Below are 22,444 nucleotides of genomic sequence, written 5' to 3'. Positions count from 1 at the left end.
GGTCACATACCCAACGAAAGAGAAATAAGTCTCTAAGATGGAAACAACGCTGAGAACTTGGTTTGGGCTTTGCCAAATGATTAGCTACAGGGGAATTTCTTAGGCCAGACTGTAAAAATGGCACTTAGTTCCTCTGACTATAGCAGGGGAGAATCCTAAGAGACAGAGTGAGGAAGTCATTACTCATAGTGACAAAATAAATCAGTGGCAGGCCCAAGGATTAGAACTCACTGAGTTTCTAGTTAATTGCTCATCTCCTTGAGTCCAGCTGTTCTGTCCTGCAGAGATTCACCCGCAGGCAGCTAGAGTTGGATGAATGACAAAGGCACTTTGCTGCAAATCTGTGCCATAAATTAACTCTCTGGGAGTTGGCTCTTTTCCACCATGCTCCCTCCTCCTCCAATACAACCACAAGGTATCAGGGCTGGCTCCTCCTAAGAGCCTCCTGCATGTCAGTGCAAGGCAGGTAAGTATGGCTCAGTGGCAGCAATAGGATTAACAGGCTGGTTTGTCTTCAAACTTAAAAAGCCTTTGGCCTAGCAGGGGGGAAGAATTCTAACTCATTCAATTTCAGTGAATGAAAACTGAAGAACTTCATTCTTCCTCACTGGCTCCTTATCCTAGGAAAGGGTCTGAACAGAGCTGATATTTTCTGCTCAGAAGCCCTCAAGTTCAAGGGTAAGCAATGCCATCCAATCAATGAAAAGGAAAGAACAAAGTTTGTAAGGGAAGAGTTCCAGGGCATCATCATGGCCATATTCATTCCACCACAGATCACTGCTGCAGAACCTGTATCCTTGGACCATGAGGCATCATGACAAAGCCTTAAGCATAGTGGAGAGAGACCTCAAGTTTTAACTCCAGTTCAGTCATGAGTAATGACACATTACTTTCATAGAGTACTTTGTTATTTCCAAAGCAAGTTCCTGCCCAATATATCTTGAATGATCCTTACAGTCCTGAGAAATAAACAGGAAGAGACAATGTGTACTACAGAGCACTCTGGAGGAAGGAGGAACCTTTGAGCTCTAACAGCTCAGGTGAATAATCAGTTCTTGCTTCTGCCATTGGAGGCTGGTTTGCTTGCAGGCTCAGAAGAGTAGCACACATTAATATATAGTCCTTTAAAAAGTGATTTACTCACAAACAATTCGGTGACAAAAGGAGAACAATATGGAAGTATATTTTGCATGAACCCAGATCAAGCTGTTTCTCATTCTGGGGAGGCAGGAGGGAAAGAAGGAAGAAAGACAATGTACATCTTATAATTTCAGAAAATATATGCTGAAAATTGTTATTGCATGTAATTGGGAAAGAAAATATTTGTTAGAAAGTAGTAGAAAAATTATTATTCTCATTTCACAGGAATTCAAGCAATGAGTCAACAAGAACTGAATCAAGGACTACATCAGGTATGATACTGTGCTGAATGGCTGAGAGGAGGCAAGTCAGTCTTGCTCACTAGAATAATTAATGTGGAGATAGAATTAACTCTCCCTTGTCTATTTTTAGTTAATCAAATCAAGAACTTAAAGTACCCCTACTTAGTAGTTAGCTAACATTTGGTAAGAGAGCTCACAAGTCACTTATTAGTTCACAACCTCAAAGGCCACAAGTGCTGCCACCCCTTGGGCAGTGCTAGGTAAATTGAAAGACTACAATTGGTTTCTGTGAAGAGGGGGAGAGACAGGAAATGACATGGAAAAAAGGGGTATAAAAGAAGAGACCAACATGGTCTGGCATCTTTGCTTCCTTGGTTTTGGAGAGGCTGTTTCCTTGGAGAGACTCTTCCCTTGGATTCCGCAATGATGAGTAGAGCTGAAGAAACACGCTTCTCCTTGGAGTCATTGTGCATTGGTGGAACTCTGGCTGAAGACACCACTGGGATTTCTGGTTGAGGACTACCGGGAAATCCACATGGAGATCAGGACTTGGGAAAGCCTCTGCAGCAGCTGGGGGGGGGGGGGGGGGGGGTGCTGAGCTGGACTTCATGGGAACAGCTCTTAGGGCTGGTAGGCTAAACCAGGCTTTGTCTCCTTCCTACATTTCCCTACTTTCTTTTTTTTTTTTTTAAACCCTTGTACTTCAGTGTATTGTCTCATAGGTGGAAGAGTGGTAAGGGTGGGCAATGGGGGTCAAGTAACTTGCCTAGGGTCACATAGCTGGGAAGTGGCTGAGGCCAGGTTTGAACCTAGGACCTCCTGTCTCTAGGCCTGACTCTCACTCCACTGAGCTACCCAGCTGCCCTCCATTTCCCTACTTTCACTATCTCTACCTTGTTGTAAATAAATGCTGCTAACAGTCATTTTGACTTAGGGGCTAATATTTTATAAACAGCAACCACAATATTATTTTTTAACTCTAATATTGAGTCAAACCAATTCTAAATCTTACATTCAGCCAGTGAAGATGGAGGAAGAGTACCAGATCTACAGGTAACCAGAATGCCAAGGAGAGAACATTAAGGGAAGTCCAGGGAGATAGCCAGAGGCTTTCAGGCATTGGGGAGGGAATGCAGACAAGATGATCTGCTAGAGACCTAGGTAAGAAGCATGGACAAAGGAAGAGCCTGCAGCTGGGCTGCTCTGACACAGAACTTGGATAGAGGAGCTCTCCAACTCACAGAGCTGGAATCTGTAGCTGTGTCCAGGATTAAGACTGCAGCTCTCTAACTCTGACCCATGTATAGCCTTCAGTGTACTGACAAGGGCTGTCTCCTTGAATTATGACCAGGAACATCTAGACTCCTAACTGGCATTGGAATGCTGCAAAATTCAACCCAGAAAGGCAGTAATCAGACTAAGCCCTAAATGTATCTGGTACTGCTAGGCCACCTTCCTTCACGTTTTTTTTTCATTATGTCCCTTGATATTCTTGATCTTTTGTTCTTCCAAATGAACTTTATTATAGTTTTTTCTAATTCAGTAAAAAAAGTTTTTTGGTAGTTTGATAGATATGGCACTAAATAAGTAAATTAATTTGGGTAGAATGGTAATTTTTAATATTGTTAGATTGTCCTACCCATGAGCAGTCAATGTTTTTCCATTTGTTTAGATCTAGTTATAATTGTTTGGAAAGTGTTTTGTAGTTATGTTCATATAATTCCTGTGTTTGTTTTGGTAGATAGATTCCTAAGTATTTTATATCATCTAGGGTGATTTTGAATGGCGTTTCTCTTTCTACCTCTTGCTGCTGTGATATGTTGGAAATATATAGAAATGCTGATGATTTATGTGGATTTATTTTGTATACTACAACTTTGCTAAAGTTGTTGATTATTTCTACTAGCTTCTTAGTTGATTCTGTAGGATTTTTTTAAGTAGATCATTATATCATCTGCAAAGAGTGATAGCTTAGTCTCCTCATTGCCTATTTTAATACCTTCAATTTCTTTTTCTTCTCTAATTGCTACTATTGTTTCTAGTGTTTCTAGTGTTTCTAGTACAATGTTAAATAATAGAGGTGATAATGGGCATCCTTGTTTCACACCTGATTTATTGGAAAGGCTTCTAATTTATCCCCATTGCATATGATGCTTATTGATGGTTTAAGATATATACTGTTTTATTATTTTTAGGAAAGGACCTTCTATTCCTATACTTTCTAGTGTTTTCAGTAGGAATGGGTGTTGTATTTTGTCAAAGGCTTTTTCAGCATCTATTGAGATAATTATGTGGTTTTTGTTGGTTTGCTTGTTGATATGGTCAATTATGTGGTTGGTTTTCCTAATGTTGAACCATCCTTGCATTCCTGGTATAAATCCCACCTGATCATGATGGATAACCCTCGTGATCACTTGCTGGAGTCTTTTTGCTAGTATTCTGTTTAAGATTTTTGCATCTATATTCATTAAGGAGATTGGTCTGTAATTTTTTTTCTCTGTTTTTGATCTACTTGGCTTTGGAATCAGTATCATATTTGTGTCTTAAAAGGAATTTGGTATTGCTTCTAACATGGAAAGTAAGAGTTAAAAAAAAAAAAGAAATACTACACATACATGTGTATGTATGTATGTGTATATATATATATCAATATCAATAGAAATATTACCTATTTGTGCATGTATGCATGCATGTGTATATTAAAAAGTGACTTACAGGGCAGCTGGGTAGCTCAGTGTATTGAGAACCAGGCCTAGAGATGGGAGGTCCTAGTGTCAAATCTGGCCTCAGACACTTCCCAGCTGTGTGACCCTGGGCAAATCATTTGACCCCCACTGCCTACCCTACTCTTCTGCCTTGGAGCCAATACACACTATTGATTCCAAGACAGAAGGTAAGGGTTTAAAAAAAAAAAGTGACTTACTCATGTATATGAGGCATCACAAGTGATTTACTCAGATATAAGGTATCACAATGTATAATATAAACAGTAATATATATATGTTTATGTTATACGTACATATAGATTAATACAAATACTTCATATATACATGTATGTGTATATAGAGACAAATAAATATATACATTAAATGACAAAGCATTTAAGTAAAGGAAAAGCCAACTGACTTTTAGAGAGAAATAGTCAATAAAACTATAATAGTTAGGGAATTCAATGTATATTTTTTTCAACCTATACAAATCTTTTTTTTTTTTTTAAATCCTTACTTTCTATCTTAGTATCAGTTCTAAGAAAGAAAGATGGCAAGGGCTAGGCAATTGCAGTTAAGTGACTTGCCCAGGGCCACACAGTTGAGAAGTGTATGAAGTGAGATTTGAACCTAGGCAAACTTATACAAAATCTAACAAAAAAGATAAATAAGAAAGAAACTGAAGATGTGAGTTGAATTTTAGGAAATTAGAAATAATAGCTCAAAAAAAGAGAAAAATGATATCTCTCTGGTGATGAGAATAAAGTATGCTTGTTTCTCAGCAGTGTGGGTACCTTTACAAAAACTGATCATGTATAAGACATTAAAATCTCACAAATTCAGAAAAGCAGAGATATTAAACATGTCCTTTACTGATTGTGACACAATAAACATTATATTCAATAATAGGCCCTTAGGAAAAGCATTAAAAATTAACTGGGTAACTAAATAACTTAATCCTAAAGAACTGGTTGGTCAAAGAAAAAAATCTAAGAAACAAGGGATAATTACATTTAAAAAATGACAACAAAGAGCCGAATCAAAATACCAAAGTTTTGTAGAAGCAACTAAAGCAGTCCTAAAGAGAAAAAGTAACTCTCTGAACACTTTCATTAATAAAAGAAAAAAAGAACAGATCAACGAATTATATATGGAATTTTAAAAAAATGGAGATATTATATGATTTGACCACAGTCAAAGAACTAGTAAATGGCAACTTTAGGTCTTGAACCCAAGAATTTGGCCTCTGGATTTTTTCCCCTATGACTACAATTCCCTGTGCCTCAGTTCCATCAGTTTTTAACACAGATACTAATACCTGCCCTGCCTACCTCACAGGGTTGCTGTGAGAAACAAATGAGGTAAGGTATGTCAAATCCCTGACAAAGGTAGCATATTACTGTCCTTCTCTAGGCTTTTGCCCAGGTTGTTCTGGGATGCTCTCCTTCATCTACAAACCCACTCAAATTCCTGTTTCTTCCAAAGGTCAGCTCCTAAAGGTAGGTTCTGCACCTCTGACCCAAGGCCTTTCCTGGTCATCTCTAGCTCCTTGCCCAAAGACTCTGTTTATTTTGTACACACTCATACATATATGCTATTCTCCAAATATGATTAAGCTATTTGAAATTAAGAACAGCTGAACTTTTGTGTTTGTAAATCCAGTGACTAGCACACAATAGGCACTTAAATGCTTGTGGATTATAATTTATTACTACACATGGGATAACAATTTCCAATCCACATTCCAAAGGTAAGATGTAGTATAGACAGGCAGCCTTCCTTCCTGAGACGGCCACAATTATTCAATTTTATTCAAGATTTGTCATTGTTTGACTGTTCTAAGATATCCAACCATGAAAATCTGAGGCCTCTTTGATGCCTGTCAGCTGTCAGAAAAATCACAGCCCACAACTAGGATAGAATGGGATGAGAGGCAGTGGGACAAATTTCTCATTTCAGAAACATACCTTGCTTTCTGCAGCCTGGAATTTTGATAAAGGCTCCATATTCTGTTACTGTAACAACCTGAAGAGAGAAAGAAATATGTCCAAAGCTAAATTCATTATCTGCCCCAGAATTCTTCCCCAATTGCGAACTTCTCTGTTACTGTTGTCAAGGGCACTACTATCCCCAAGGCTGGCAGCTGAGGTGTGAGCCATAACTCCTCACACGCTCTCAACTCCCATACTCAATCTGGGTCAAGTCCTTCCTCCTCTGATACTGTCCCCACTCCAGTGCAGGTCCTCATCACCTCAAACCTGTTGGTGGGTGTGTCTGCCTCAGGTATCACCTCATTCCCATCCAACCTCTACTCAGTTGTCAAATTAATCTTCCTAAAGTATAAATCTGACCATGTAATCCCCCTATTCAGTCATCTCCAGTGGCTCTCCATCTTTCCAGGATAAAATACAAAATCCTCTGCTTGGCATTCAAAGTCCCTGACCACCTGGTTCTTTCTAGGCTTATTAGGCTTTACTCCCTCCTCCCCATGTGTTCTGAGATTAGATGATACTGGCCTCCTTACTCCTCTCTGTTGTCACTCTCTCCCTATTCTATGCACTTTCACTGGCTATTTCCCACATCTGATTTTCTCTCCTCAATGACCTTAGTGGGCAAAAACAAGTCTAAAATTGAAAATTTTACTGTTGCTTTCTCCTTTGCTCCTTCTCTTTCCTTTGTTCCAATTAAACAGATTTCCCCACGGGTCTTGTCTTTTCAATGGTTGCATACACCTTCAACACCACTCACCCCATTATGGCATTCACTCTCGGAGGTGAAAGGGATTTCAGAAGTCACCTCATCCCATCCTTACCCAAATATGAATTACAATGTCTCTAATGATCACCTAAGCTATCTCTAAAGACTTTCTATGACATTAAACTCTTTGCCTCGTAAGTCCTTCTATTCTAATTTTGAACAGCTCTAGTTATTGGAAGTTCTTCTATACACATTCCCAAGTCTTTTTCTCTACAATTATCTTCCACATCTCCAAGTTCTGCCCTCTGGAGCCAAGCTAATCATATCTGTGGTATAGCAGTCCTTTTAAGTATTTGAGAATGGGTATCTTATCTCTAAGTCTTCTCTAAGCTAAAGATTTCCAGTTCCCTCTGAAACTCAAAACGGTTTTGAAGCTCCTCATCATTCTACAGGGTCCCCTTAAATGCCCTCTGCCTTGATTTCCAGAAATGAGCACATGATTCAGATGAGATCTTCCTGGGCTCCAGGGGCCTAATATCCCTCATTCCAGACCATGTTTCTACTAATACAGCCTTGGGTTGCATCTGTATTTTTGGTGGCTGGCCAGGTCACTCTGGGGACTCATATAGAGTATAAAGTCCATTGTAACATCTAAGCCTATGTCACATGACACCCACCTCCTTTATTTTATTTTATTTTATTTTATTTTTTTTGGTAAATCTTTATTTTTTTTGCTATCATTTCTTGTTGACTATCTTTTGTATTTCTTTCAGGTATTCTTGTTGTTTTGTCCAAGTCATTTTATTTTAAGCCTCAGCTTGTGGTTATTCTATAGTTATTCTTTTCTTCTGGTTTCCCTTGGGTTATTTTTTACATAATATTTTTTCATAGTATTCATTGTCTTTTGTTTACTCTTCTTTCAAGCTATAGGTCTTGATTTGTGACTTAGTAACAGCACCTGGCACTTGCCCCTATTTGTTACTGACCTCACTTTTCTAAGTTCCTGCTTTTGGCTTCCATTTCTCTTGGTATATCTATTTTCAGAATGCTGGCAGGCTTCTATGTTCCTGGCAGACTGGAGTTTGGCTGTTGACTGTCATTGGTCAAGGTACTGGGTGGTCTTTAGTTTTCTTGAGGTTTCCTTGATCAGAATACTAGGTGGTCTAGCCCTTCTAAATTCTTTCTGATCAAGGATTTGGGGAGTCTTTTGTCTCTCCTGGTGCTTACTTATACAAGGCTCTGGTGGGTGGTCTTTTGTCTTCACAGGGTCTTCCTTGATGAGGGGCAGTTTACATCCATTAGTGATGGATGGTCTTCTGTTTCTCTTTTGATTCCCCCATTCATGATTCCACTGCTTCCATTCTCACCTCAAACCTTCTGTCAAAGTGCTAGTTGGTCTTCTGTTTCCACAGAGATTTCCTGGATCAAGAGGCTGGACATTTATTGTACTCCTTGGACTTCTTAAGCTAGGGTGTTAATATGTTGCCATGTATTTTTGTCTATTTACTTCTACTTAAGCTGACTTCTCTGGCAAGTCTCCTAGTGTCCACAACCTCTGGCCGTGTTTTTATGTCATCTGGGCTGGGTGAAGGAACCTATCGATGCTTCCTTTTGGTTTTCTTGGACACCCACCTCTTAATTGTGCAGTTGGTTTTTTTAAACTTGGGTATATGATTTCACATTTATTATACTAATTCTTATCTTATTAGAGGGGCATAGCAGATAGCAGTGGAGTGCTGGAAAGAGTTTATAATCAGGAGAAACCTTGGTATCAAACTCAGCTCTGGTGCTTACCAGCTGGGTGAATGTGGAAAATCATTTAACCCGTGCCTCAGTTTCCTCATTATACTGAACTCCTGACATGTAGTATCATTTTAGCTGTTCACTTGTTTCTAGCTTATCTGCCCTGCTACAACATACCCAAAGTTCCCAAGGGCAGAGGTTTGGGGTTCCCCATAGTACTTAGCACAGCGTCAAGCACAATACAGATATTTTGTATAAAAAAGGACAGAATGACTGTTCCCTGGCAGCCTCTTCCTTCCTCCCAGGCCACTACAACAAACTGTACTGATTTCAAGTCTCATCCTTCAGGAAGACCTTCTTCCTTAGAGGGGGTAGCAATCAGACTCCCCTGACACTTCCTGGGCCTGTCCTCCTTGTATTTCATATATAAAAGCAGAGAATGCCACCTACTAAGTGGTGGCTTTACTGGAGGCCTAGTTCCCCAAGTCTGGTTTTCATTTAGGACACAGTCTGTCATACAAGTCTCCCAGAAGTTCATGTCTGCTTAGTCTGTTCACTAGGATTAAAGGGATCCAAGGTTATGACTTGGGGCTCCAGCACAAGGAAAAGCAGCACTGCCTGAAATGTGTGAAGCTGGCAAGGCAAGAGTGAGAGCCAGAATTTATCAGTGTCTAAAAGGCCATGATAGTTTATTTCTTTCAAACCTTTTAGACTAGTTTCATTTTTTTCCTGTTGGCCAGGGTCCCCGTCTGTGACTTCCATTATAATGTAGTAGTTCTAATCTCAGCAACCATCCAAATTATGAAGGCTATTTTCTTCCTTCATCTCTGGTTTAAAGGTGATAGGATTGGGGCAGCTAGGTAGCACAGTGGATAGAGTGCCAGGCCTGGAGTCAGGAGGACCTGAGTTTAAATTTGGCCACAGACACATCCTAGATGTGTGATCCTGGGCAGGTCACTCAACCCAGACTGCCTAGCCCTTGCCACTCTTCTGTTTTAAAAGGAATACAAAGACAGAAGGTCAGGTTTAAAAAAATGAAAGAAAAGATGATAGGATCACAGATCAAGAGGTAGAAGGGGCCTTAGCGGTCACTTAGAGTTCAACTCACCCTCCTCATTTTACAGAGAACTGAAGGGATTTGCCCATGATCACACAGCTAGGAAGTGTCTGAGGCAGGATTTAGATTTAGGTCTTCCTCAGTCCAAGTCCAGCATTCTAGTTCTTGGGCCACCTAGCTCCAAATAAAGCAGGAAAGGATGTCCATAAAGAGACACAGCAGAAAATCAGCTTCTCCGAGACAATGGAATTTCCAAAAGTCAGAAGTTTATGCATACCTCTCCTCTGAAGATAGTGTAGAGATCAGGCAAGTCGTCCAGAGACTCACGTCTTCCTGGATTCATCCTAAATGTTCTGTTGGCTTCTGAATTCCCCTTATAAGCAACCAAGTCTTCTGCTTTATTGGAAAGAGGACAGGAAACAGATATTTAAACTAATGATAGAAGAAAAAGCTGATGCTAGCATAACAAGCTAGTCTCACTGGAACTGCCCAAATTAGTGGCTCTAAGTCTTGGTCTTTGTGGGAGCTATTCTAGGCTGGCAATAGGGCATTCTTTTTCAATTTGTAAGGGATCCAAGGGGATGTGTCCATATTGGGGGATTGCTGGGGATTTCAAAAATTAATTAAATTAAAAATAAGTATTTTAAAATTCAGTTAAATGATTAATTTTTAAATACTTCTAGTCCAAGGAGATTAGAGGTGGTTGGAAATTTACAATAGGGAAAAACAAAAACAAAACCAAGAGGCTTAAAGGAATTTAAAAGGCTAGGACTTAATTGGATTCTTTCAAAGGCAGCAAAGATTATAGTTCACAAATCTGAATGAGACCATGAAGGTAATCTAGACCAGCTCCATTTGAGGTACAGAGTGTATGTGATTTGCAAAAAGGCCTTTATTTCAATAAATCAACAGATGTCAAGTACTACGTATACTGCTCTATAAAGAAAAAGTAGCTAGCTAATATAGGCTTGTGAGACAGTACCTCACTGCTCTACAGATTAAGGAAAGAAAGAGATATTCAGGAAATTAAGTACTAAAACTGTGTAGTTCTAAGAGTGATCAGAGTGAGTTCTGGTAAGAGAGAAATCAACATGGTCTGGGATAGAGAGAGAAGGTTTCCTGAAAGGGATGGAACTGGGGCTTTTTCTTCAAGGACATATATAATGACAGATTTAGTGACAAAAGAGACTTTAGTGGTCATCTAACTCCCTTAGTTTAGAGATGAGGAAACCCAGAGCAGTTACAGAACTTGCCCAAAGCCACAAAACCAGCAGTGGCAGAGCCAGGACTGGACTGTGGGTCTTCCAACTCCAAATCCAGCCCTGCTGTTGCCCCACAGTGGCTCTCAGGCAGGCTGTCAATAAGCACCTACCAAGTACTTATGGGCCAGGCACAGAGCTAAATGGTAAGAATACAAAGAGAACAAAAAGCAGGGACCTGGCTCTTGAGAAGCTTGTGACAACATGTAGATAACTGGGTGATACAAAATATGCAGAGTGGAGGAAAGGTTATGTCAGATAGGAAGGTTTTAGCAGCTGAGAGGGCTGGGAAAAACCTTTAAGCTGAGTCTGAAGAAGGGCATCCAGGCATTGAGGAGGGCCACACAATGTCACAGAGATAGGAGATGGTGTCTTGTCTAGGGAAGAGCAAGGATACCATTTGACTAGCTCACAGATGGTGTGGAAGTGGGTGACACATTGTAAGAAGCCCAGAGAGAAAGAGGGCTGCTTAGAAAGATTTTAAATTCTAAACAAAAGATTTTATATTTTTGTCTAGAGACAACCATTCTGTAGAACAATTCTGAACCATGTCGAAGGGGCCATAAAAGTGTCCCCCTTTACCCAGCAATTACACTACTAGGGTCTGTATCCTAAAGAGAAAGGGAAAAGGGTCCCTTTGTTAAAAAATGCATACAGTAGCTCTTTTTATGGTGGCAAAGAACTGAAACTAAAGGGATGTCCCACAATTGGGGAATGGCTCAACAAGTTGTGATATTATAAGAATACTATTGAGTCATAAGAAATGATGAGCAGAATGATCACAGAAAACCTGAAAAGACTTCTATGATGGATGCAAAGTGAAGTGAGCAGAACCAGAGAACATTGTGTACATAAAGAAGAGTATAGGACAGTGATGGGCAAACTTTTAAAATAGGGGGCCAAAGGAAAGGAAATGCTCATCTGTCAATCTGTTTCTAAGGCAACCCTTTCGAAATTTGTATTATATCCTACTCATTGTATTCATCAGGTTAGGAATAATGTTGTGTGGCCTGATAGAACATTTCAGGGGGCCAGGCTGGTCCTCCGGGCCTTAGTTTGCCCATCACTGATATAGGATGATCAACTGTGAATAGATTTAACTATCAGCAATGCCAGGACCTAGGACAGCTCCAAGGAGTTAATGTCTATCTATCCACCACCATATAAGGAACTATGAACTAGGAACTTTTGAACCCATCTCTTCCAAGACCTTGTTCCTTCATTTATCTGCTTTCTCTCCCTAATTTTCAATCTCCTTATCCATTGGCTCATTCCATACTGCTTATAAACTCTCCCAGTTCTTTTCTGTCCTTGAAAAACAAATGATTTGATCCTATCATTCCTTCAATCCATCATGCTAAAACTTTCTTCTCACATCCAACTCCACAAAAAAGCTCTTTATGCTCACTGCTTCCACTTTCTCACCTCTTTCCTAGCTTTCTTTAAGCCAGCTCAAGTGCACCCTTGTGTAGGAAGTTTATATCCTGGTCCAGTCTGTTGCAAGGGCTCTATCCCAGAAATTCCTTTGTACCTAACTGTATATATTTGGTTTAAAATTTTTTATTCTTTTTTTTTTACACTCAGTTTCCAATATGCCTCTTTCCCCACCCCTTGCAACAAAGGTAATTTTTTTTTCATTTTTATTTAATTAATTATTTTAGAATATTTTCCCATGGTTACATGGTTCATGTTCTTTCTCTCTCCTCCTCCCTCCCCACTCCCGGAAGCTAACGAGCAATTCCACTGGGTTTTACATGTATCATTGTACAAAACCTATTTTCCATATTATTAATATTTGCAATAGAGTGATCATTTAAAGTCAGCATCCACAATCATATCCTCATAGAATCATAAGATCGATCATAGGTTTTTCTTCTGCGTTTCTACTCCCACAGTTTTTTCTCTGGATGTGGATAGTGTTCTCCCTTATAAGTCCCCCAGAATTTTCCTGGGTCATTGCATTACTACTAGTAAAGAAGTCTATTATATTCGATTGTGCCACAGTGTATCAGTCTCTGTATACAATGTTCTCATGGTTCTGCTCCTTTTGCTCTGCATCAATTCCTGGAGGTTGTTCCAGTTCACATGGAATTCCTCCAGTTCATTATTTCTTTTAGCACAATAGTATTCCATCACCATCAGATATCACAGCCATTCCCCAATCGATAGACACCCCCTCATTTTCCAATTTTTTCCCACCACAAAGAGTGTAGCTATGAATATTTTTTAAATTGAAAATTTTTATTTAATTAATTAGTTTAGAATATTTTCCCATGGTTACATGATTCATGTTCTTTCCCTCCTCTCCTCCCCACATCTTCCCGAGGCCCCCCACCCCCGTAGCCAATGAGCAATTTCACTGGGTTTGTGTCATTGATCAAGACCTATTTTCATATTATTAATATTTGCATTAGGGTGATCACTTAGAGACTATATCCCCAATCATATCCCTATTGACCCATGTAGTCAAGCAGTTGTTTTTCTTCTGTGTTTCTACTCCCACAGTTCTTTCTCTGGATTTGAATAGCGTTCATTCTCATAAGTCTCAGCTATGAATACTTTTGCACAAGTCTTTTTCCTTATTATCTCTCTGGGGTACAAACCCAGCAGTGGTATGGCTGAGTTAAAGGGCAGGCAGTCATTTAAAGCCCTTTGGGCATAATTCCAAATTGCCTTCCAGAATGGTTGGATTAATTTACAACTCTACCAGTAATGCATTAGTGTCCTAATTTTGCCACATCCCCTCCAACATTTATTACTTTCCTAACAAAGGTAATTTTTTAAAAGCTAGGCAAAACCAAACAACATATCACATGTGTCCAACAGTAGGTATAATATTCTATGTCCATTGTTCCTATGTATAATGAAAAAAGGTGTATTTGATAAACTCTTCTCCAGATCCAAGCCTGGTCATTAACATTGCATAGTGTTTAGTTTTTTACTTTTTTTCTGTTTAAATTATTAGTCATTCATCATGTATTACATGCATATATGAGTATGTGACTTGGGGTTTAGGCCTAAAAAAATCACTCTATAACAAAAATGAATAATTTGGAAATAGTTATCAAGTGATGACATTTTACAACCTAGTGGAATTGGGAGGGAGGGAAAGGGGAAGGGAAAGAAAAGAATAAATGTAAACATGAAAAAATACCTCTAAATAAATAAATAAATAAATTTAATTAACAAATTTATTAGTCATAGTTTATTTGTTTTCTTGGTTCTGATTATTTCATTTTGCAACATCAGTTCATATAAGCTCTCCCAAGTTCCTCTTAATTCTTTATATTCATCATTTATTGCAATGTAACAATATTCCATTATATTAATATACAATGATTTGTTTAGTCTTTCCCCAGTAGATGGGCACTCACTTTGTTTCCAAGTCTTTGTTACAATGCAAAGGGCTGTTATGAATGTTAAGATATATGTGGAAACTTTCTATCATCTAGTTTGAGTATATGCACAATAGTGGGATCTCTAGGTCAAAAGATATAAATTTTTTTCATTTTTTTAAAATTCAAAGATATTTTGTTAGAGATGGTAAGCAATTTGATCTGAGTTATATATGTATTGCCAAGTAAGATATATTTCCAGGATATGAACACCCCCAAAACACCTTCATTATTTATTTATTTTTCTAGGAGCTGAAAATTCTATTTAATTAATTTGAGGCATTTTCCCATGGTTACATGATTCACATTCTTGAAATTTTAAGCAAAATTTCAAATAGTTTTTTTCCTAGAATGGTTGGACCAATTCACAGCTCCACCAACAATGTATTTGTGTGCTCTATTTCTACAGCTTCTCCAATGTTAACTATTCCTATCTTTGTCAATTTGCTGTGAAAGGAAAACCTGACAGTTTTTTCAATTTGTACTTCTTTTTTTGTTAGTGATTTAACACATCATTTCTTTTGATGTTGTTAATAGTCTTTAATTCATCTTTTGAAAGCTGTATTCTTTGCCCATTGTCTGCTGGGGAATGACTCTTGGTGCTACATAATTACGTTAATTACTTACATATTTTGGATATAAAACCCTGAGATAATTTATAAAAAGTTTTCAAGTTTCCTTTCTGTGGAAAACAAGACTGTCATGCACAGGTAAGAACAAAGAAAACACACTGGAAAGACTACAGAGGGCATGAGGGAGAGTAATGTGAAATAAGTCTAGAGAGATTACAGTCAGACTCTGAAGGATTTTAAATATCAAGCCGAGAATTTTATATCATATCCTTAAGGCAAACCAGTTATGTAGTGTGGTGGAATGAGCTAGCCTGGCAACCAGGAAGACCTGGGTCCAGGTCCTGCCTCTAGATGGGCTGAGGGATCACGGGAGAATCTCTAATTCTAAGACTTTATGGAAGAAAAAGTGCAGACTTGCACTGATAGAGGGAGTGTTCCTGAAATTGTAGGTCCAGTCTCTCTTCCTATCATAGGGGAATAAGAGGCCGTTGAAGCTTTCTGAGCAGAAAATAACATGGTTAGATATATATCGTAGGAATATTGTTAATTTGTCAGTTTGTGGGAGAAAGACTAGAGAGGAGAGAAACTGAGGGGAGGACAATTGGCTAACCACTGTTAACAACCCAGGCCAGAAGTGATCCAGGCCAGAACTAAGAAGGTGGCCCTGTCTTCCTTACAAGAAGAGAAAGAAACAAAGGTAAGAGATGTCATGGATGTAGGCTCAATAAGATGTGTCAACTTAAAACTATGGAAAGGGAAAGAGAAGGAACCTTTTCATCTATAAAATGAGATAAAGAAACCTTTCCCATAGGGCTGTGGTGAGACTCAATTGTGGCCATAATTTGAAGTATTTTTTATACTTTATAGTACTAAAATGTAAAAAACAACAAAATCAGTTTCCCTTCTTTTCTAGCTCTGCTGATTGTTTGAACAAAACTTTTCAATTTCATTTCATCAAAATCACCTATTTTTCTCTTTTGTAATCAATTGTATTACTCATTCAATAAAGAATTCTCCCCCTAGGATACACAACACAGTTTGTACAGTTGAATTTGATTGAGGTATTGATTAATTTTACTGAACTGCTCTCCATCTCTCCCTTTCTTTCTTTTCTATAAAGGAAAAGATTCCTTTTTTTTTAAACCCTTACTTTTCATATTATAATCAATACTGTATATTGGTTCTATGGCAGAAGAGTGGTAAGGGCTAGGCAATGGCGTTAAGTGACTTGCCTTGGGTCACACAGCTAGGAAGTATCTGAGGCCAGATTTGGACCCAGGACCTCCCATCTCTGGGCCTGGCTCTCAATCCACTGAGTAACCTAGCTGCTCCCAAAAAGGTTCCTTTTAAGGGAGATCTTTGGCTATAGGAGGAAAGAGGGATAAACCAGAAAATAAAGGTGATATACAAAAGATATCAATACTTTTTTGAAAAATTCTCTTTCTAGCCATTGTTGTAAAAGAGACATTCATTCATTTTCCTCTGATTTTCTGTGACCTCTTATAGATTTTATGTTTAACTGTCTGTGTAAGTTGTTTTCTCACAATAAAATGTAAGTTCTTTATGAGAACCATTTTGTCTTTGTAATCCCAATGCTAGGCACATAGTAGACACTAAATAAATGCTTGTTGAAAGAACGGAGAGTAATCCGCTCTACAACATCCCTAAAAGTGGTTATCCAACTTTTTCTAGAAGAGCTCTAATAAGGGTAAACTCTCTGTCTACTGAGGCATAATGATATCCTTTTGGGTAACAATAGTTAGAACATTTTTCCTTTCGTGAAGCCTAACTCTGCCCATTTGCAACTTCCACTCATTGCTCCTAGTTCTGCTTTCTGAGAATATATACTTAATAGGGGTCTAATCCTTCTATAGGACACTTGGAGAGGGCTCATGTGCCTCAACTAAGGTTTGTCATCTCTAAGCTAAACATTATCAGATTCTTCATCGAGCTCCCTATGGCATGAACCTGGCTGCCCTCCTCTATTTACAGCTGATCAATGTCCCTCAAAGCTTCTAGTCTGACTCCTACAGTGACCATTCCATCATCCAGAGAAGCAAACTCTGTGCAGAAGAGCTCTGCTAGCCCTACTACCACCACCAACAACTGTCAAGCAACTGCAACTAATGGGAGGCCAAACCAGACTTTTCACTAAAGCAGGAAGGCATTCTGAGAGATAGGAAAGAGTATGTACCAGGAGGGTTAAACCCCTGACATCATCTTAACTAACACCCTGTGCCAAAAAGCCCTGAGAAGAACAGTGCTCTCCAGTGCTCTGGCCTTGCTCTAGTCAACATCTAGGACAACTCCTATAGAGAAGGGTCTAACATCACCCTCTACCTTCTACCCTATTGTTAACTGCAGATTAACTGCCACCTACAGGCAGATCATAGCAGCATCTCTCAGACCATAGGCCCTGCAGCCACCTTATCCCCTGCTACCATCTTACAGGGGAGCACCTCTGGTGAAGATGAGACCTGGTAGCTAACTTTGCAGGTGCTGCAGCTTCCACCTCCCCAGAAACCATAGCTACTGAACAGAATCAGAAAACAAAGCTTTTACTATCAAAGAACTTGGCACTATCAAATGGTAAGACTTTATTGGTAGAAATAGATGATGTAACATCTGCTTTGCCCTTTGCATATACTAAAGACCACTGGGTCTTTCCATTTGACTTGCAACTTGAGAGGATTTATTTTTATCATATTGAATTATTTATATTTTACTAAGGCTCAGATTGACTCTTCAACCTCTGTACTCATTCCTTTATTCGTAGGGAATTCATGGAATGCCCCATGTTGGAGAATTTGTCATTTTCTGATAGAAAATTGGTTCTATTTCACCCAGTAAATAAGAACCAACTTAGGTCGGATGCATCTGGAGTAGCAAAATGGAGTCCATGGGGAGTATTAGGGAAAGACACTCCTAACTGGTCAGAACTAGATTTCTCCTTCAAGACATGGGGAGCATGAGGCTACGCATCTAAATGTCAACCATCATGCAAGGGATGGGGAAGGGGTTGAGAGTTTTGGTGGACCACCTCCTCAATGGTTATTCACCAATTAGAGATGTCTTGGAATGTCCAGAGAAGGGCTGAGTAATGAGCTTCCAAAATTACATTTCACTTTATTATTATTTTTATAATTTATAACTTTATATAATGTTATATTTAATTCTCTTTAGTAGAAATTCTTTGTCTTTGATTATGAAGAGGCCCATAGACAATTAATTTATGAATTATTACTAGCCTCCTCAATAAATTGATTTTCTTATCAGGAAGCCAGTCCCTCAGAATTTTTAATTGTCACAAACTGAAACTTATTATATGTGCTGTCTCTTCATATTAGGCCAAGAATACCATGAGAGAATGACTGTCTTCTCTTCTATTTCTGTCCTCAGCACTTACCTCAATCCTTTGCACATAGTAAAACACTTAATAATGCTCATTCATTCACATTTACCCACATTAACAGAATGACATAATACAGAAAACTTGAATGATTAGCTCTTTAGCCTGGACTTTTACATTTATTCCCATTAAATTTCATTGTAAAAGATCTGGCCCAAAGATTTAGTCTATGTCTTTTTGACCCTAGGCCATATAACATGTTGGCTATCCCCTGAATGGAGAAGGATTCCAGTATTTTTGCCAAATGGAATCACAAAGAATCAGACATGACTGAAATAACTCAACAACAAAATTCCTCAAAGCCTTGTTTTTTAAAAATTTGTTGAGCATGCCACCTATGGATTATCTAATCCTTGATAAAAATATTAAATATTTGCCAAGCATGTAGGCAGGAAGGTCTTTATTAGGTAAACTTCAAGACTAGGGGTAGGGCAGAAGGAAAAGGGTACTAGGTAGGAAGAAGTGGTATGTCTAACACATTGATAGCTTCTTAGATTAAGCTTCTTAGTCTTAGAGTCAAGATGACCTGAATTCAAATCTTGCCTCAGATACTTACTAGTCAGCCACTCTTAGGCTCAGTTTCTTCGTCTGTAAAATGGGAAAATAATAGCACCACTTCACAAGGTTGCTGTCAGGACCAAATGAAATACACGAAAAACATTTTTCAAACTTTAAAACAGTATATAAGTGTTAGCAATTGTTAGTAGTAATAATAGTAATAATTTAGAAAATTAAAAAAACATATAGCCTCTACAGGGAAAGCTATGGTAATACCAAAAAAGATTAGTCTAACCCCAACAAAGGCTAATAAAGTAATTACAGAGAACATATTGCCCTCACCATGACAGGAGTTGGACAGGACTATCTGTCCACTGATTACTTCCATTGATACAACTTTGATAGTTTCCTGCAGAAAGTCAATGAGCCATGCCCAGAATTCAGTAGGAAGGGAAGATAGAACTACATTGTATTTAGGAAAATGCTCTATCTTTTCATTCATACACAAATGCTCACTGCTGTAAAAGCCCATGTTTTCAAGACAAGCATTCAAAATCAGCCAATAGATGCCTGTGATTCTTTGGAGAAGCAAGATAACAAGCATCTCAAACTTGCTCAATCAGTGACATGATTTGCTCTCTTTGTCAGTGTGACTGATTGGCTGTCCTAAAGGCCTAGTATCTCAAGGTTGCCTTTTTCTAGCTTTTCTTTTCATGAAAAAAAAAGTTTTTTTCTGATTTCCTCTTCAGCTTTTCTCATGTGTTCCTTTTCTGGGGTTTATTTTCTAGAAGAAAATTTATTCTTCTGTCTCTCGAAAGTGCTTGGCAGAAATGAAGCCCCTCCCTCTCTAGTCAGTACTCACTGATTAACTATTAATTTTTTAATTTCTTCCTCCCATACATAGACTCTATTCTAGCTAAAGAGGCCCTAGTGCTGTCCCACATGCATTGGCCATGCCCTTTTTACCTTTGTTCAGGCTATTCCTCTGATCTAGAATGATCTTATCCTTTCTTTCTTTTTCAAAAAAGTTTTTGTTAACGAATAAGCAAAGTCAAGCAAAACAAATTCACATCTCAGCTGTGTGACCCTGGGCAAGTCACTTGACCCCCATTGCCTACCCTTACCACTCTTCCACCTATAAGTCAATACACAGAAGTTAAGGGTTTAAAAATTAAAAAACAAAAAACAAAAAACAAATTCACACATTTGGTTTTTGACCACAGAGAGATCACTGACCATCAATTTATTTATTACTTGCTGGCCTACTCAATAAATTGATTTTTCATATCCAGAAAAGGAAAAAAAATCAACATATCTGTCATGTCCCCAAATGTCCCTCATTCTGCACCTTCATCACTCTGTCATGGGAAGGTCATCCCTTCTAACTCTATGTATCAAAGCTCAGTTTAAATCCTACCTCTTCTAAAAATCTTTCTATATATGACTCTATAAGATTTGTCACTTCTCTGAATACAATTTAGCAACTGATTTTTATCTTTTATATTATTGTCAAGTTGTTTAACATCTAAAACTCTTGTCTTCCTACCTGGGAAGGTTCCTAGCTCCTTCCTAACTCCTTGGGGACAGACATACAAATGGTAGAGGAGGGAAAGTACTGTAGAAAGGAGAGCCTTGGGCTCGAATTCCAGCTTCAATACTTGCTGGTTGTGTGAACCCTGGCCTCATGCCTTAGTTTCTTTATTTGTTCCATGAGAACAACAAAACGGGTAGTATTTGTTCCCACAGGGCTGATGTGAGGATGCAAAAATAAAACATAGAAAGAGAACTTTGGAAAGATTGTTATAGAAATGTCCTCCTCCCCAGTCCCCTGCCACAACCCCTACCTAGTATAGAGCTAAAGAATAGGCTCACAGCAGTAATGCTTCAATACTTTGAAGAGATGAGATTTTCTCTGAGTCAGCACACTCTCCACCAATGCAGATTATAATCCCTATGTGCACTAGCAACTTTCCATGAACTGTTGTGCTTTAAAAAGACAATCCACCCACATGGTTTTTTGGAGATATGATTGGGGATGTAGACTCTAAACTATTGAACTCTATTGCAAATATTAATATGGAAATAGGTCTTGATCAATGATACATGTATAACCCAGTGGAATTGTTTGATGGCTATGGGAAGGGAAAGGGAGGAGGGGAAGGAAAGAATATGAATCATGTAACCATGGAAAAATATTCTAAATTAATCAATTAAATAAATTTTTAAAAAACCATGATCACCTAGAGGCCAGTCTCCTAGCAATGAAGCTAGTAAAGTATATGTGAACAGCTAAAGCCTCCCTCAGTTTCTAAAAAGGCCCCAGGTAAGAACTCTGGCTTTGCTGCCACTGTTAGAAAACTTAGGATGACAAAGAGTCACCAGAGGAAAACAGAGTGTGGTAATAATTATCCTTGTTCAACTTTCTACTTTATAATTAGAGAGGCAGGGCACTGCCATGGTGAGAAGGCTGGATGTGTCTCAAGTACTGCTAGTTGTCTGACCCTGAACAAGTCACTTCATCTCTGTCTCAAGTCTCCCCATTTGTAAAGTGTCTGAAGTACTAAACTCATGGGATTGTTGCACCTAAAGTATCACATTAATGTGACTTATTTAGATGAAAGCATTTTCATTGATTTTTCATACCCAGAAAGGAAAAAAATCCACACGTAAGAAGCATGTAATGAGCAGAATGCTTTACTTGGAGTGAGGATCACTGTTTAAATTCCACCTAGAATATTTATTAGCTATGTGACTACATAGCTACCCTAGTGAGAGATTGAAGCAAGATTTGAATTTGGGTCTTTCTGACTCCAAGTCCTGGGCTTTACTTCTACTGAAGGAAGCAGCATGTACAAAAATAAGTTAATGCGTGATATATGCAAAATTGTAATTAATGACAAAGGGGTAACTTTACCAAGAAGGAGAGATGGATGGATTAGGAAGGACAGGAAAACTGTAGGAGTAAACAATTGAGTTGAACCTTGAAAGAGAGCTAAAGGTTTTAAAAGAGGGAATTGAGGAGGGAGTACATTCCAAGTTTGTAGGGTGAATCTCTGCAAAGGAATAAAAGAAGATAGAAATGGCATGGTTAGGAGAGAGCAAACAGATCAGCTTAGCTGAATCACAGAGCATATGACAGGGAGGAACTGTGAAGTCAGCCTGAAAAGAGAAGGCTAGCCATTACAAAGAGTTTTAAGTGTCAAAAAGAGAAGTTTGCATTTTACTCTAGAACACAGGCTCTTAACCTGAGATCCATGAATTATTTTTAAAAATAGTTTGGTAAACTGTATTTTATTAAAGAGTCATTTAATTGGCAAGTACTTATTAATCAAATACTCTTTGGCAGGCATTGGGCTAAGGAACAGACATATAAAGAAAGGGGAAAAAATTTCCAGTTCTGAGGAGAGTGTTCACAATCTAATGTGAGAGACAATATGGAAACAATCATGTTCAAACAAGGTATGTATAGGATAAACTAATCAAGAGCTTGAAGACACTAGATTTAAGAGATTAGGAAAAACTTTCTAGAGAAGGTAAGATTTTAGCTGGGATTTGAAGGAAGCCAGGAGGTTGAGATGAGGAGGGAGAATACTCCAGACACAGGGACATGCTGGAGGAATAGCAAGAAGGTCAGTGTCACTGGATAGAAGAGTGGGGAGGGAGGGAAGGAAGGAGAGAGAGAGAGAGAGAGAGAGAGAGAGAGAGAGAGAGAGAGAGAGAGAGA

The 22,444-nt window shown here is 38.6% G+C and overlaps 1 protein-coding gene across 3 annotated transcripts in view; it reads right to left on the bottom strand.

The window, feature by feature from the left end:
• The window catches only part of ZCCHC17 (zinc finger CCHC-type containing 17), a 54,564-nt gene that overhangs the window by 25,301 nt on the left and 6,819 nt on the right, over positions 1-22,444 (bottom strand). For all 3 annotated transcript variants that reach the window (XM_044667967.1, XM_044667966.1, XR_006505783.1), the window contains 2 exons: positions 9,865-9,983; positions 6,058-6,115 (listed from right to left, as the gene is read on the bottom strand). In XM_044667967.1, the coding sequence (XP_044523902.1) occupies positions 6,058-6,115; positions 9,865-9,930 (124 nt within the window). In that variant the 5' untranslated portion in view covers positions 9,931-9,983. Of the gene's footprint in view, positions 1-6,057; positions 6,116-9,864; positions 9,984-22,444 lie in introns of those variants that run through there.

The sequence above is a fragment of the Gracilinanus agilis genome, chromosome 3, assembly GCF_016433145.1.
Source record: "Gracilinanus agilis isolate LMUSP501 chromosome 3, AgileGrace, whole genome shotgun sequence".
Taxonomy (NCBI): Eukaryota; Metazoa; Chordata; class Mammalia; order Didelphimorphia; family Didelphidae; genus Gracilinanus; species Gracilinanus agilis.
This window is presented reverse-complemented; position numbering and strand designations above follow the sequence as displayed.